Source organism: Pyxicephalus adspersus, chromosome 1 (assembly GCF_032062135.1).
Source record: "Pyxicephalus adspersus chromosome 1, UCB_Pads_2.0, whole genome shotgun sequence".
NCBI classification, from domain to species: Eukaryota; Metazoa; Chordata; class Amphibia; order Anura; family Pyxicephalidae; genus Pyxicephalus; species Pyxicephalus adspersus.
In genome coordinates, this window is record NC_092858.1 from 160274889 (window position 1) to 160289464 (window position 14576).

General features: G+C 36.7%; 1 protein-coding gene across 7 annotated transcripts in view; it reads left to right on the top strand.

Annotated features, from left to right (window-relative positions):
* Nucleotides 1-14576, top strand: part of NCAM2 (neural cell adhesion molecule 2) — a 207554-nt gene that overhangs the window by 141818 nt on the left and 51160 nt on the right. For 5 of the 7 annotated variants that reach the window (XM_072432170.1, XM_072432196.1, XM_072432184.1 and 2 more), the window contains 3 exons: nucleotides 3340-3485; nucleotides 8088-8241; nucleotides 12246-12433. In XM_072432170.1, the coding sequence (XP_072288271.1) occupies nucleotides 3340-3485; nucleotides 8088-8241; nucleotides 12246-12433 (488 nt within the window). The remainder of the gene's footprint in view (nucleotides 1-3339; nucleotides 3486-8087; nucleotides 8242-12245; nucleotides 12434-14576) is intronic. The other 2 variants (XM_072432177.1, XM_072432191.1) reach the window with 1 other exon arrangement.

Consider the following 14576-nt stretch of genomic DNA (forward strand, 5'->3'; position numbering starts at 1 on the left):
TTGAAAACCTTCACTAACAAATAGCAAATTACTTTTAACAAATCCATTTCAGGTTTGGTGGATGACCCAGCTTCACTGTGTAAAGTGTATCCTCTCCAGCATTGGAGAGCTTTATTAAATCAGGCCCTTTATACCTACTGTCAGAAAAGAGCCTATCAATTTGTGCAAAACTCCTAGCGCATCTTTATTTTTCCTGATTTTTGCCACCAATAGAAAAATGATTTATTAAAATTCTCCAAAAAGGAAAAAGATAGACTATATAGGAGAACCCAGTTATTTCAGTGAACCTGGAATATATTTCCTAAAAATAATTTGGCAAATGTTTTTAATCCTGGACTAAATCCATTCCAGGTATGCCTGGTCACCCAGGTTTTCCAATGATAGTCTACCTTCTCCAGTCTTAGAGAGCTTTAAAAAAATCAGACCCTATGACTTTACACATTGTGGTTGCTTTGGAATAAAAGTGATGGTAGTGGTGCAGCCAGGAAAGCAAACTATGCCACCTCCTTTATACTATCTGCTTAATATGATAGCAGTGTCTCGGAGTCCGAATCTCATTCCATATAAATAGACTAAAACTGAGGTCATGAAAGGATCCTATGGTGATCCACCAAGGTGATTGGTGAGCTCCCAGAGACTAAGTAGGATTTATTCCCCCTGAGATATTGGCTTTCTATTTAGGGGGCATATCATAGTCAATTGTTTACTGGCTGCTGAAAAACTCTTCCTAATATTCACTGTTAATTTTCACCATGCAGAGCTGACATACTCATATTCCTCACTTGTTACCTCTTTACTGTAGCCATCAAAAATACCTGGTTCAAAATAACAGGCTTGGTTTTGTTACCTAGAAATTATGCACCGAAGCCCAAGCACTGAGTTATAGAAGATTGCATGTATGCCTGTGCTTGGAGACACCACAATTTTTCTTTAAGTATATTAGGGTTGGGCTACCATTAGACATCAGCACTTTGTCCTAAAGGTGCAAAGTGATATAATTAAGGATGCCCTTGGCATTCTCGTGAAAATTTCCTTGAAGTTCCAATGGGTCCGCGAAATTTCGTCGTAATTTTGCGGACCCATTGAAACTTCAAAGAAATTTTCGCTCCCCCGATTTTTGTTGCTGCCCTGTAGTATGTGTTCCTGGATAGAGTTTCTTTATCCAGGAACACAGGACTCCTGTGTTCTTGGATAGATAAACTCTATCCAAGAACATATACAACTAGTAAAGGGGTGCTGACAGCTCTGCTCCCCTGATTGGTCATGCAGGTCTCAAAAATTCCAAAATTTACATTTTAAATTTTACATTTTACATTCTCGTCTACATGTTTGGTAAGCGAGAACGGCCCAATTCGCAGCGAGACCGAATTTAATAAACTCGCTCGCTCATCCCTAAATATAATGATAGAGTCTCTTTACATCTTCATTCTTTAAATCAAGTATGAGCATATAGACACGGTATGCGTAAGCAATTAAACACATTGAACTACATTTTTACATTATGTGTAAATACTGAGATACAGAAAAAAATCCAAGGAAAATATCCAAGGAACTCATTTGAGAAATGCATTATTGCTGCCAGCACATTTGGTATATAAAATGTCATTTTAGATAATTCAAAGAGATCACTGAGGACTCACAAGCTTATTACCTTAGCTGGAGAATTGTGGTGCCATATCTCTGCTATATGGTGTGTGCTGTAATAATTCTGTTGAAAGGAATCAATACAAAAGAATGAAGCAATGCTGCTTTTCTGGAGACAGCAGCCTTAAAGTGTTCTTTAGTGAATGAGTGCCTGCTAGATTGTATCTTGCAGTCAGTATACAAGAATGATCAATTGGTTACGGAAAGCACAACTAAACCTTGTGGTTGCAAGATAAAAATGGTTGTAGTGGTTGTTAATGTCAGGCATAGCTCCCAACTGTTCCTGATTTGAAGGGGGGGGGTTCTTCTTTTGGAACCAAATCTCTTACCCCCCTTTCATTTACAATTCCCTCTGATGTATAGTCGTCTATAAAATGTATTAACAGTGATATAATACAATAAAACTGAACTTCAATTTTACACATTCATAGATAGTACTTTCCTGGGCTGTGTCTAGTCCCATTATTCTGCACGCTGTGACTTTTGTACAACAAATAATAGAAGTTCCTGCAGGTATTCCAGCCTACCTTGTTCATTGCCTGATGAGCTAAAAGGATCATCCAGCCCACTCCTCCTCATGCTGTGATGGGCTAACAGGATCATCCAGCCCATTTCTCCCCACTCTGTGAATGGCTAAGAGGATTATTCAGCCCACTTCTCCCCACCTTGTGGATGGCTAACAGGATCATCCAGGTGACTTCTCCCTTCTCTGAATGGCTAAGAGGATTATCCAACCCACTTCTCCCTGCTCTGTGAATGGCTAAGAGAATTATCCAGCCCACTTCTCCCCACTCTGTGAATGGCTAAGAGAATTATCCAGCCCACTTCTCCCCACCTTGTGAATGGCTAACAGTATCATCCAGCCCACTCCTCCCTATGCTGTGATGGGTTAAGAGGATTATCCAACCCACTTCTCCCTGCTCTGTGAATGGCTAAGAGGATCATCCACCCCATTGTCTACCAGTCTACTCCTCCCCACTCTGTGATGGGTTTAAAAGATCATTCAGCCCACTCCTCTCCAATTTCAGCTATTTGCTTTATGTCTCATTGGTCACAGGGGATCTGTATACAAATGCAGTCTGTCCAGAAACACGTTGATTCATCGGGCCTGATCATTAAAGCTCTCCAAGGCTGGAGAGAATACACTTTCATTAGTGAACCTGGATGATCCAGCAAAACTGAAAAGGACCTGGTACAGAATTGAAAATATATGCTAACAAATAGCAAATGACATTTAGAAAACCCATCCCAGGTTTGCTGAATCATCCAGGTTTACTGACGAAAATGTATCCACTCCAGCCTACGTTGATCAAAAAAAAATCCCTTGGCCTTGCTGAAGTTTAGTATTATGCTATTTTTTTATTGTTTACACTTTTTTAAATCACAAAGACATGATGCATTTTAGCAAATCAGAGAACAATGGAGTTGTAAGAATGTTGATCTAGATCATCCTCAACCTTTTTTACCATAGAGGGACTCTTAAAATAACTGTATGGTCTTAGGGCACCCCTTCTATAAATGATCAGTCACTTAAATATAGTCATTTAAAATGGAGTCACCTATTTAACCTATTTTTCTATTGTTGGTACAAAAGCTGTTGATGGATTCATGTAATTGTTTAGCAGTGCTCATGTCTTGTTTCAGTGTTATGCTACTAAATAATTTTAGCAGTAATTTAATTAATTTTGTTAACAGTGCAGCCTCATATTATACAACTGCAGAATGAGACGACAGTCGAAAATGATCATGTGATCTTGACATGTGAAGCTGAAGGAGAACCCGTTCCCGAAATTACATGGAAGAGAGCAAGTGATGGGAAAACGTTTTATGATGGCGACAAGGTGAGATTATGCTTTTTGCTTTTTTGACAAATATGCAAAAAAAGAAAGGAATACATTAAAGAAAAACTCTTGTCAGGCTTTGGACATTTAGATATTTCTTATGATTAATAGGAAACAAATATGCAACCATGTCCAGCCAAAACGTTTCTCCCAATTTGGAGAATGAGTAAACTATGAGCATTATATTATAATCCAGGCATCCCCTAGAAAAGTCTCTGTTCCTATCTTGCTGACTATGTTTTACCAGATATGCTTTAGCAACAGCAAAAGTGCAAACAAACAAACAAAAAAATATGTTTTTTTCACTATTGTAAATTTCTCTCATTTCCTGTCTAGTGGAACCATTGTTTGCAGTAAGTGATAGTAAAGAGCCACAAATATCAGTAAAAAACAGAAGTTGTAATCATTTAATACTATGCACAATTGTAAAACACATTAGAGACCACACATTTAGTACAAGTACTTACTTATGTCTCTAGCTGTAGTCACTGTAAAGCAACTCATTTTCCAAGTTGCTCTGCTCTTTTCTGCTCTCCTGTCTCCCTTGTCTCTTGTTAAATGATTTCAGCATAGATGACTAGAACTTTCAGAATAAATAAATTGACTGAACTACTAAGATGTAAGGTATATAGATTTTTGCTGTAAATGTTAAGCAGGAACTACTTTACAGTGTCTACAGCTACAGAGGCCAGTGAGGGTCTTGATTTAGAAGACGTGTAATAAATTAGTTTTTTCCTTAAACTCTACCACGCTCCCCGTACCGGGTGCTACCCACTATGTCCTATACTTGTCTTTAGCCCTGATCTTCACTATGCTACTCATGTCTAAGCCACAGAGCCTTTCTATGGAAAGCTTTATTGTAAGTGAGCACTTGAGATTGCCATAAATATGGAGTGAATTAGGCAGTGGTGTTCCCCCATCCTCTTCTTTTTTTCTTCCAGTTTCTTCTTCTTATGTCATCCGGTCTCACACAGTGCAGGCATGAAATAGAGTGAAGCACCTTTCTGAAATGTAAAAAAAAATGTGCCAATCTCACTTCGCAGGAGTTCCTGGAAAGCAATCTTGGGTATGCGCAAAAAGGAGCAGTCCACATCCTCCTGGGATATATACGCCATGTGTCCCAAGAGACTGCAGGCTGCTCCTTTTGCACACTGTGGGTTTCCCATTCAGTCTTTACGTCCATGGTGGAAGGAGTTGTGTGCTCTCCTTCAAATTAAAAAAAAAAGGTTTTAATTTATAAAAGGTTAAGCCACCCTTTTAATGTACAAATTTGGTGATAGCTCTTCCTTAAATAGTAAAAATAAACTAAATTACCTTTTAAAGTGCAATGCTAAGGTGTATGGTAATATTTATATGCTAATATTTTGGTGGGAGTTTCACCTAAAGACATACGTGGGAATGAAACATATACTGTTCTAGTGGTACGCTTCATCACTCTAAAACATTTTATTTTTGCCTTTCAAATTTACTGCAGTATTTAAAACATTTTTAAGAAATGTCACAGCTCTGTTAGCTTTAATTTAAATGTGTTAGTAAGACTGGGTTAACAATAAACATTATCAGTCTTATTACTTTAAAATAAAATTGAAGTGCCAAAGGATAAGTTAAAGGGAACCTGTGGTGTAATCACACACATTAAATCAATTATATGGTTTTAATGGGCTTCCTTGTGCCTTCAATTTGTTCTACTTCTTGCTCTTAACGACGCAGCTCTTCTGAGATATTGGCAATGCTTTTAGAATGTAAATAGCACCTTTTTATGATGTTTTGCTTAGCCTTGCCCTGCCCACTTCTTTTTCTTGGTTTTTATTCCACAATTATGATAAATGGTCTAAGTTGAAAAGGCAGAAGGGGCGGGAAAAAGAATATTTTAGAAAAGCTTGCTTTTTGAATTTCTGAAGCAGTGCTGATAGCTCAGCAATGAATATTGACAAGGAGCAATAAATATAAAATCAAAATGTACAAGGAATCTAATAAAGTAAACCTTTTCAAAGGTAAATATGCTGACTGCTAACTGTATGGCTGCAGTGTTTCAATACATTTTATTCACTGAGCAGGAACACAAACAGAGATTATTAACCTTCTGGGCTGTTCATTTCTGTCTTGATTAAAAATGTCTAAATGGCAGTACATTGTCATTCATGAAAATTTATTTTACATTGTAGGCCTGTAATTCTTAGGCATAACTCACTGAAATATGTCCAAACAAAGGTCTAGTAGACATCCTGAGTATGATAAAGTTTGAAACACAAAATCATGTCAAAATAATAAATTAAATTTATATTAAACTTTAAATAAAAAAACACAAAAATCTGGTAAAACAAGGGTGCATGAATAAAAAAAAAATACTGAAACCTGTAATATAACTGTACAGTAGCGGACTTGGATTGTATTCAATTGTATTGGATTGTATTGGATTCAATACAGTTATTTTGTATTAAATCCAATACAAAATAATTTGAAATCCCCGCCACGCCCCCTCACGACGGCCGCACGCACTCGCCGGGGGACCAATCGGAGGAAGAGGACGTGGCCAGAGGATGGGAATCGAACGTGCAGGACACTGGAGGATGCCATATGAAGAAGTTTAGGTATTTTCCCCACATTCACCTATATATACCACTGTACATTATTGCTAAATGAATGGTTGCTAATGGTATTACCCATGTACGGCAAAGTCTATGTAATGTAAAAGGGAAAGACCCTTTTCACTTTAATTTCATAAAAAGTGAGATTTTCATTAGTAATATCAACAAAAAAACATTAAACACACCATTAAAATTTAAATAGCCCCACCCCCTCAAAAAAAAAATAATGGGCACATAAATTGAGCCTATTTGTAAAGGTATTCTGGATCTGTTTGGCCCTTTAAAGTTGGGTGGCTGCTGTTAAGAGTAAGGAGCACTATAAAGAAAAGTGTAAAGGTCTTGTGATTTTTAATTACAATTTTTTGGAAATCTCCAAATATAAAGTAGCCATTACAATTCCAGGTAAAATGGCTTCTTCGGGACTAAATGCTTGGAAGTGTATGGTTGTATGGTGTAGGTAATGGAGCCAGGTTACTTTTGGATAAAGCTAAGTTTAAGGTCTGCACACACAGGTGTGTCACCAACCTGACAGTTCTAACATTCTCCCAATCTAACCAAAACATAATAATAACATTTGACTATACACAGACTAATCCTGAATCCTTATTTTAGCTCTGAGCATTTTGTAAAGTCTTACAGGTATCCTTACAGGACCAATTTATAAGGCAGAGACAGAATAACAAACAATCTGATTTACAGATTTAGACTATAAAATGATTATAGAAAACAGGTCTAGAAAATTGAGTTGCTTTTACTAGCTGTATATCAGTACCAACAGGCTTGTAAAATGTAAATGATGAAACTTCAGATATATATGGAGTAAGATTTTTGTAAATTAGAAAGTTAAACAATTAGTTTTCTATTACAGTTGAAAACTGCCAAAATACTTCCCTTCTAGCTATTTCATTTCACATTGCCTATGATTGTTTATTCACTTGGAATGAGGTTGTCAATTTTAGACATTTAGAACAGTGATCAGTCCGATTTAATTGCATCGTTGGTATTTATTAGGCCACATCTATACTCTGGTGCTTAAACCATTTAAAATATATCAGTTATTTGTATAGGTTTACACAGATTTACAATTATATACATGTATATCTATCAGTATAAAGCAGTGATCCCAACCCTTTGAAGTTCGCATACCTATCGCAGACCACTAAATCTAGTGGACACTGAAGACACCAGAATGCGCACGGGGATCCGTGTGTCACTCAAAGGGGAAGAAACTTCCCCCAAAATGATGTCATGATGCCAGAACCCACCCACTCTCCCATCATAGGTCTGAGCTTGCAATAGGAGAGTGGGCGGATTCTGTTCAGAGACACAACCTACCCACTGCCCTGAGCCTGCAATGGAGACATGGCCTTTGATTCTGGCCTGTGCAACCCCCAGCGGGGTTAGAGGAAGGTCCCCACTGGGGGTTTCACAGGCCAGAGCCACGGACCACCGCTGGTCTCCATGCCCTCGCGGCCCACCTGTCAGACAGTCAGGGGTTGTAAAGTAAAATGCCCAAACCTTTTCTCTAGACAATGAAGGTTACAACTGTTGTTTTAAATAGATGTCATAGTAATAAGTGACCCATTCAAACGTTTCTTCAGTATTCGCTCAAATGATCTTGTGGCAGCTCAAGATTTTGGAATTATTCTCACTTTCAGTCCCTTGGCAGCATTCTAACTTTTTACCACTCCATTCAAATTTAAAGAGAAAGTCTTGTGTCCGAATCATAAATATATTTGTACTGTGATAATGTGGTGGCATTAAAGTCTAACACCAGGTTTATATTTGATTAAAGTAGAAATAAATACTTTGTTAGGTGTTTCTTCTTGTATGTAAACTTTTTTTGATAACTTTATTTTCTGTAATACCAGGGGAGAAAATGTTGGAAATCTTCACTACATAAAGGCATACAAATATTGCTGTACAATTAATGTTGTTTAGTTGATTATTGCTTGTATATTTGGATACAATTCATGTATTTAGGATAACCAATGTGTCTTTGATATTGTATTAGCAGAGTCAAGATGAACGAATAGAAAGTTTAGGACACCATGGAAAATCCTCCTTGCGCATTAAAAGTGTGGTGTTATCAGATGCGGGAAGATATGACTGTGAAGCAGCGAGTAGAATTGGTGGTCATCAGAAGAGCATGTATCTTAACGTTGAATGTAGGTTTCTTTAATTGTTCCTTCAGATCTTAATTTTTGTATTTTATATGCTTTTTTCGTCTTATGTTCACCAACTCTATTAACAAATGACATTTGAATGCTGTAAGAAGATTGTCTCAGTTTGTACATTTTAGAGATGATTTTTATATCTAGAAGCTGTTCAGTATAATACAAAAAGCAAATGAAAGACCTAATAATGCACCTTCTAAGACAGAAGTAAATCACTGCTGAGTACGAAATACCCTTCTTTAAAAATAAATCTTTTCAGGTTGTCTCTCAGACTCAGAGTGGCTTCTATCCAGTACTGAGGGCTGCCATTGTCTGACTTTGGAGACAGGTGCTAATTCTACGACAAGTCGCAGCTATGAACTTTCAAGCACATTAACATGCCTGCTTTGGGAGAAGCAAAACCTCTGTAAAATGGATAGTGGTACTTGGCAGCCTGCAGGAAAATATAGAACCATTCACTGTTATAGGGTGATCACAAGAACCGATTAAATGATAAATATTGCATGCATTTATTTATTGATTAATACGAGAATTCACACAGTAGTTTAAAAATAAATGGCCATTTGGGATTTGGGAAACTAATGGGATTTATTAAAGCTCTCCAAGAAGATAGATGTTCGTGGAAGAACCTGGGTGATCCAGAAAACATGAAATAGATTTCTTAAAAATTATTTTCTATTTGTTGGCAAATGTTTTCAACTTGACTACATTCATTTCAGGTTTGTGGGATCACCCAGGTTCTGATCACCCAGGTATGATTTTGAAAATAGCGCATACAAGAACAATATAAGGCTATGGAGTAGATTAGGGGTAGATTCTGGAGCAAAATGCTTGTGTGATAACTAAATTTAATCAATACCTACCCTTGGCTTACATTGGACATATATGGTGGGTCCCTATTTAATAAATTCTGAAAGACCTCTGAAATTCTCTACTATAACTATAACACTAAGTAGGCCATCAATAGGAAAGCTTGGAGGGTGTAGGCTGAAACTACTATTAGATATAATCAGAGATCCTGGCACCAACTATTGCTAAGGCTTCCTATTCCATCTGCTCACAGGCTAATCTGTTCCCATCGCAGAACTAAGCCTGCGAGGGGAGAATGGGCGGGTTGTGTGCAGGGACACAGTCCACCCAGCTCCACAAGCAGGGATACAAACGGGGAATGTTACGGGGCTGGTGCGCCCTCCCAGAGGGGTCCTTTTCCTGACCCTGCTCAGGGTGGCCTGACCACCCAAAGGGCTGGAGAAACAACCTTATTGGGTCATAGTTTGCATCATGCCTGGTCTAGAAGAATGAGAAAAGAAAAAAGAAATTAGATTCATTCAGAAATTTTCTTCATCTGGTGTGCCAATATACAGCATTTTAGTATATACATATAAGTAAAATATAAAGCTGACACATATTGCATAGTTCATAGTCATCGCAGGGGAGCTCACAATCCAATATTATTACCATACTTATCATGCAGTGTCCCTAACAAGGCCGATCCTGGAGAAATCTAAATAACCTACAAAGTTATTTTATGAACATGCAAAAAGACCGAATGTTTGGAGGCAGCCCATGCAAACAGGGAGAACACACAAACTACACGCTGACAGATTTCAAACAAAGACCTTTATGTTACAAAGTGACTGCCAACTGCCAAGCCACTAAGCTGGTCGTGGCATTTTTAGGATGTATGTAATGTGGAATAAAATGCAACTGACTACTGTACACTAAAGGAGCACAAGTACTTCAAAACTATTTCTACATGCTTGTATAGCTGTTATTTACACATTCTATGCAACCAAATAAAACTGCATGCTAAGAAAAGAAGAAAAAAAAAACAGATTCACTCTTCCCTAACCTGCGGGGCAGCAATGCCGCACACCCTGCCCAGTACACTCTGGGGAGGAGATCAGTGCCCCTTCTCCGCTGTGCCAGTAACAATACACTGCACAAAGATTGCATTGTTCCTGAGAAACCCTTCACCATTCTGTGTCATTTCTCAAAGCTGCAGATGTAAAATTCAAGCCAAACACAAGCAAAGAACTCAGCAACCTACAACAAGCCCCAATATTTTACACCAGACACCCACTTTGTAGCTGTAGAATTGTTGTGTTATTGAGCAGCGATGGGTCAGGAGGTCACTGCCATGTTGTAGAAGGACCTTGGAGTGAGTATGTGAGCTGTTATCATGCAGTTAGTTATGAAGGCTCTGTCACATTGTCATACAGAGTGATCCAAAATTCAGTTGTCAGGACTATTGCACCTAACCTTAAGCACCTTCATAGCAAGATAATATTTACACAACACTCCCTTCATGCTTGTCACATTTACCTGTGCCCTTCTGTGTTACCCAATACACATCACATCATCACAAGGATGCCAAGTCCATGCCATGTTTCCTCTCACCTCCATAGCAAGCAGATTCTTCAATGTGCAGGGACAGAGTCCCTGCAGACAACCCGACTACCTCCATGAGTCAGGATACAAATGGAGGACATGTTCTGCGGACCACCCAAAGGGCTGGAGAAATACCCTTATCGGGCCGTAGTTTGCCCATGCCTGGTCTAAACTAAAAAAATGATTATGTTTTGTGTACATAATTTGATTTATATACCATAAAATCAATCACAAAATATTCCTAACATGTTGTATTTTGGTTCAAATTGTCTAATTTGCTCTAAGCTTTTACAAACAACCTCCAATGCCCTAAACTGCTTGACCAGCATACTTTTTTTCCAGTTGATTGTAATATTTTTTTCCATCATGGCATCTGGTAGCCCAGCATGGGCTTTTGAGAATATCCAATTAGTTTCTCAGATCTAAAAAAAAATCCTACACCCCGAAGTGTCATGGAGACTGCAGTGGGAATTAAAGACCCCAACTCCTACCCACAGTCACATATATTTACATAACTTTGCAAAACTATTTATTGTTTGAATTTCAGCAAGGTCTTTACAAGCCTAAGTGTCACCAGCAGCCAATTCATATATTTCTAATGGGCCTTGTGCCACTTATTCTCCACCGCCAAGGACACTCGTTTGTGTTATGTCACGGATATAATTTGTGACAGTTTATGCAAATATTGATGGGATTCAATTTGAAGTGTACAAAGAGAGATAATACAAAGACTTGAATGAATATACAATTTAATAATAAGATAGATAGACAAAACAATGCAATACTGTAATAATAATTAATAAACGGTAACAAAAGATACTTAGCTGCGGAAGAAAACTGAATTCACCCAAAGATTCTGCTGGAAATCAATAACTTGGCAGATGATCAAAGAAACTGTTTTTAACTACTCAGGAAGGAACTAAGACAATGGCTGGTGTTTGACCAGTACTGACCCATAATCATCCTTAAACCTTACAGGATATGCTGCATTTCTTTAGGATGACCTCATGTCTGGTATACATATACCAGTATATACTGATAAAGAAATTGTGCTAACCCAACAGTTTGTTAACCATCATACTATGAATAATACATTTTGAGATTTTTTTACTTAACTTTATTGAGTTGCACTCTATCAGATATGTTTTAATGTTAATAGATTAGATGTTATTTACGTCTTATGTTGGAAGTATGAAAGTCATGTAGTATGTTGAGTATACCTTCAAAAATGTAACTTTGGTACCCTGGAACATTTTAAAAGTTTGATAAATACTATTAATGCTATAAAATAATATTACTGAATAATAGAGAGCAAAGTTAATTAAATGCAAAGGCAGAATACACATACTATATTAATCAGAATTTAATACAACATAAATTCCATTACATAGTATTACAAATGGTATATCCACTTCCTATTTTTCAATATTTCTTTTGCTGAACCATGAACTTCTGCGAATTAATGTCTGAGGTACAAAACCAATATGGATGTAATGTAATGCTGTAATGAATATTTCTGCAACTGTAACAAAGAACAGTAAATGTACTGAAGCAAATATAATTTATTTTTATATTCATCAGGAATCCCATTTGTTTTCTTACAGATGCACCTAAATTTATTTCAAATCAAACTATCTACTACTCCTGGGAAAACAATCCAATTAATATTAGTTGTGATATGATCTCTAACCCATCACCAACTATTTTCTGGAGTAGAGACAAAATCCTGTTACCAGCAAGGAATATAACAAATATAAAAACATACAGGGATGGGAAGAAAATACTACTAGAGGTAAACCCTTTTCAAATCAGACTTCATTACCATTTTTATGATTCTAAGAGCATTGTACTGAATTTTTGGCAATACAAATATATCACAAATGCTTAAATGATGTTCCGTTTCTTGATTTACCAGGTAGTAGTTGCCAGCAATGTGCACCATTACCACCATGTAGACATTTCTTTGATGAAAGTTGATGTTTAGATCTGCATCTTCTTGCTTTATTTGAAGGCAGTTGCCTTGGACATGGATTGGACATGAGGCTATGGGAGATATTTTTATATGGTGGATCAAGGTTTTGGGCAGATCTGTGGACTAACAAACAAGCTCTAAGGTCCCCTTATCTAAAATTGTGTACATGAAAACACAAATCTGTGGACTAGCAATATCTGCATGGAGTTTGCCCGTGTTTGTGGGGGTTTCCTCCAGGTACCCCAGTTTCCTCCCACATTCCAAAACCATGCAGATAGGTTAATTGGCTTCCCCCCAATCCTGTGTTCATGACATATAACTATGGTAAAGACATTTTTAGGCTGTTTGAAGGACAGTCAATGATTTCACTGTGAACTTTGTAAAATGCTGTACAATATGTCGGCACTATATAATTACAATAATAATAACAAGCAGTCTGGATGATCCCCTTATCTGTTATTGTGTATAAAAAAACTAAAAAAAATAATAAAGGTAGTAGATAAATGTTAAATCAATTTTTGGTGTCTGTATCTCCATTGGATCTGTATCTCCCAATTTGTATTGTTGACCAAAAGATAAGGGACAATCTAGACAATTGCCTAAAAGTGGAATTCCTTTTACTTTGGTGAGATTTTCTCTAACTTCCTGATGCATCTCTCCCACAGTATAGAAACAGCAAAAAATACCCTGACAGGGCTTTTTAATCCAATTCAAATTCAACTAAAATCTATTTCAATTAGAAAACGAGTTCTACATACACTGGTGGGCCTGTAGTGTTTGGCCACATCAGTGAGGGAGTGGCAGCTTGTACCAGTGGGCCAGGAGTGGCTGCATTGACCAATAAGAGAAAAGAGACCAAAAAAGTGGCAGGACCACCAGCTTACAAGCAATAGAAATTCAGCCAAAATATGGCTTAGTGAACCGGTCAGCTGCAAGCAGTTTTGTTCCGCCATTTGCCTAAAATTCTTGGCAGGGAACTTGTTAAAACTGGTAACTGGCTGAATTGTTTGTTTTTGTAAAAATAACATATTAATTGATATCTATTAGAGAACAATGCATTGTGTTTTTAAAATTAATTCCATTTGATTTATGGCTTACTATATATTTGATTAAGTTGAAGCTGTCTGCGTGATTTGTTCAGATGAACTTGTTTTTATATAAAAATGTAAAGGTTTCAGGTATTTGAGATACTTTGCTATTTTTTTAAATAATTTTTTAATAATTTTAATTTTTTTTTAATAAAATAGGTTTATTAGACAGTTGATGAATTTTACACAATTATTTTTAACTGATTACTAACATTTGAATGGTTCATTTTAGACTTTAATGTCAATACTGCGATTATCTGTAGTAATTATAATATTGTCATTTATAGTTTTTTAATGCAATGAAGCAAAATAGGAAACAGTTTCAATAAGTTCATCTGATAAACCTAATTCATTCAAAAGAGACAAAACAAATTTCAGAAAGTCTTTATTTATTTCTATGATACCAAATGTATAATGGATTGAATTTGACTGCAGTTTTATATATTACAAACATTCAATGTGATAGCAAACATAGTATCCACCCATAACAAGGTATTACATTCTCTAGAGATTCTATTCTCTAATAAAAGGGTGAAAAAGTTAAATCTCTTCAACAAAATACACAATTTTTGTATAAAAAGGAGACTTTATGTTCATGTAAATTTATGCAGTCACAAGTGAAAGAAGGAGAGCTACAATTCAGTGTAAAAGCAGTATGTGAAATACAATCATGAAGTACGGAGGTGAACACCCATAGATTACATTTCATTGGTGGTCATGAAGGATATCTTCACCAGCTCAACAATGGACACAAACACATGAAAAATATGCCTTCCCTCCTATTGAATTATTATTTGTTCTAATATATTCAATATAATATAAATTTGGAGTTCTGGAAATCTATACAGTACTTTTAGCCATCTCTACCAGTATTA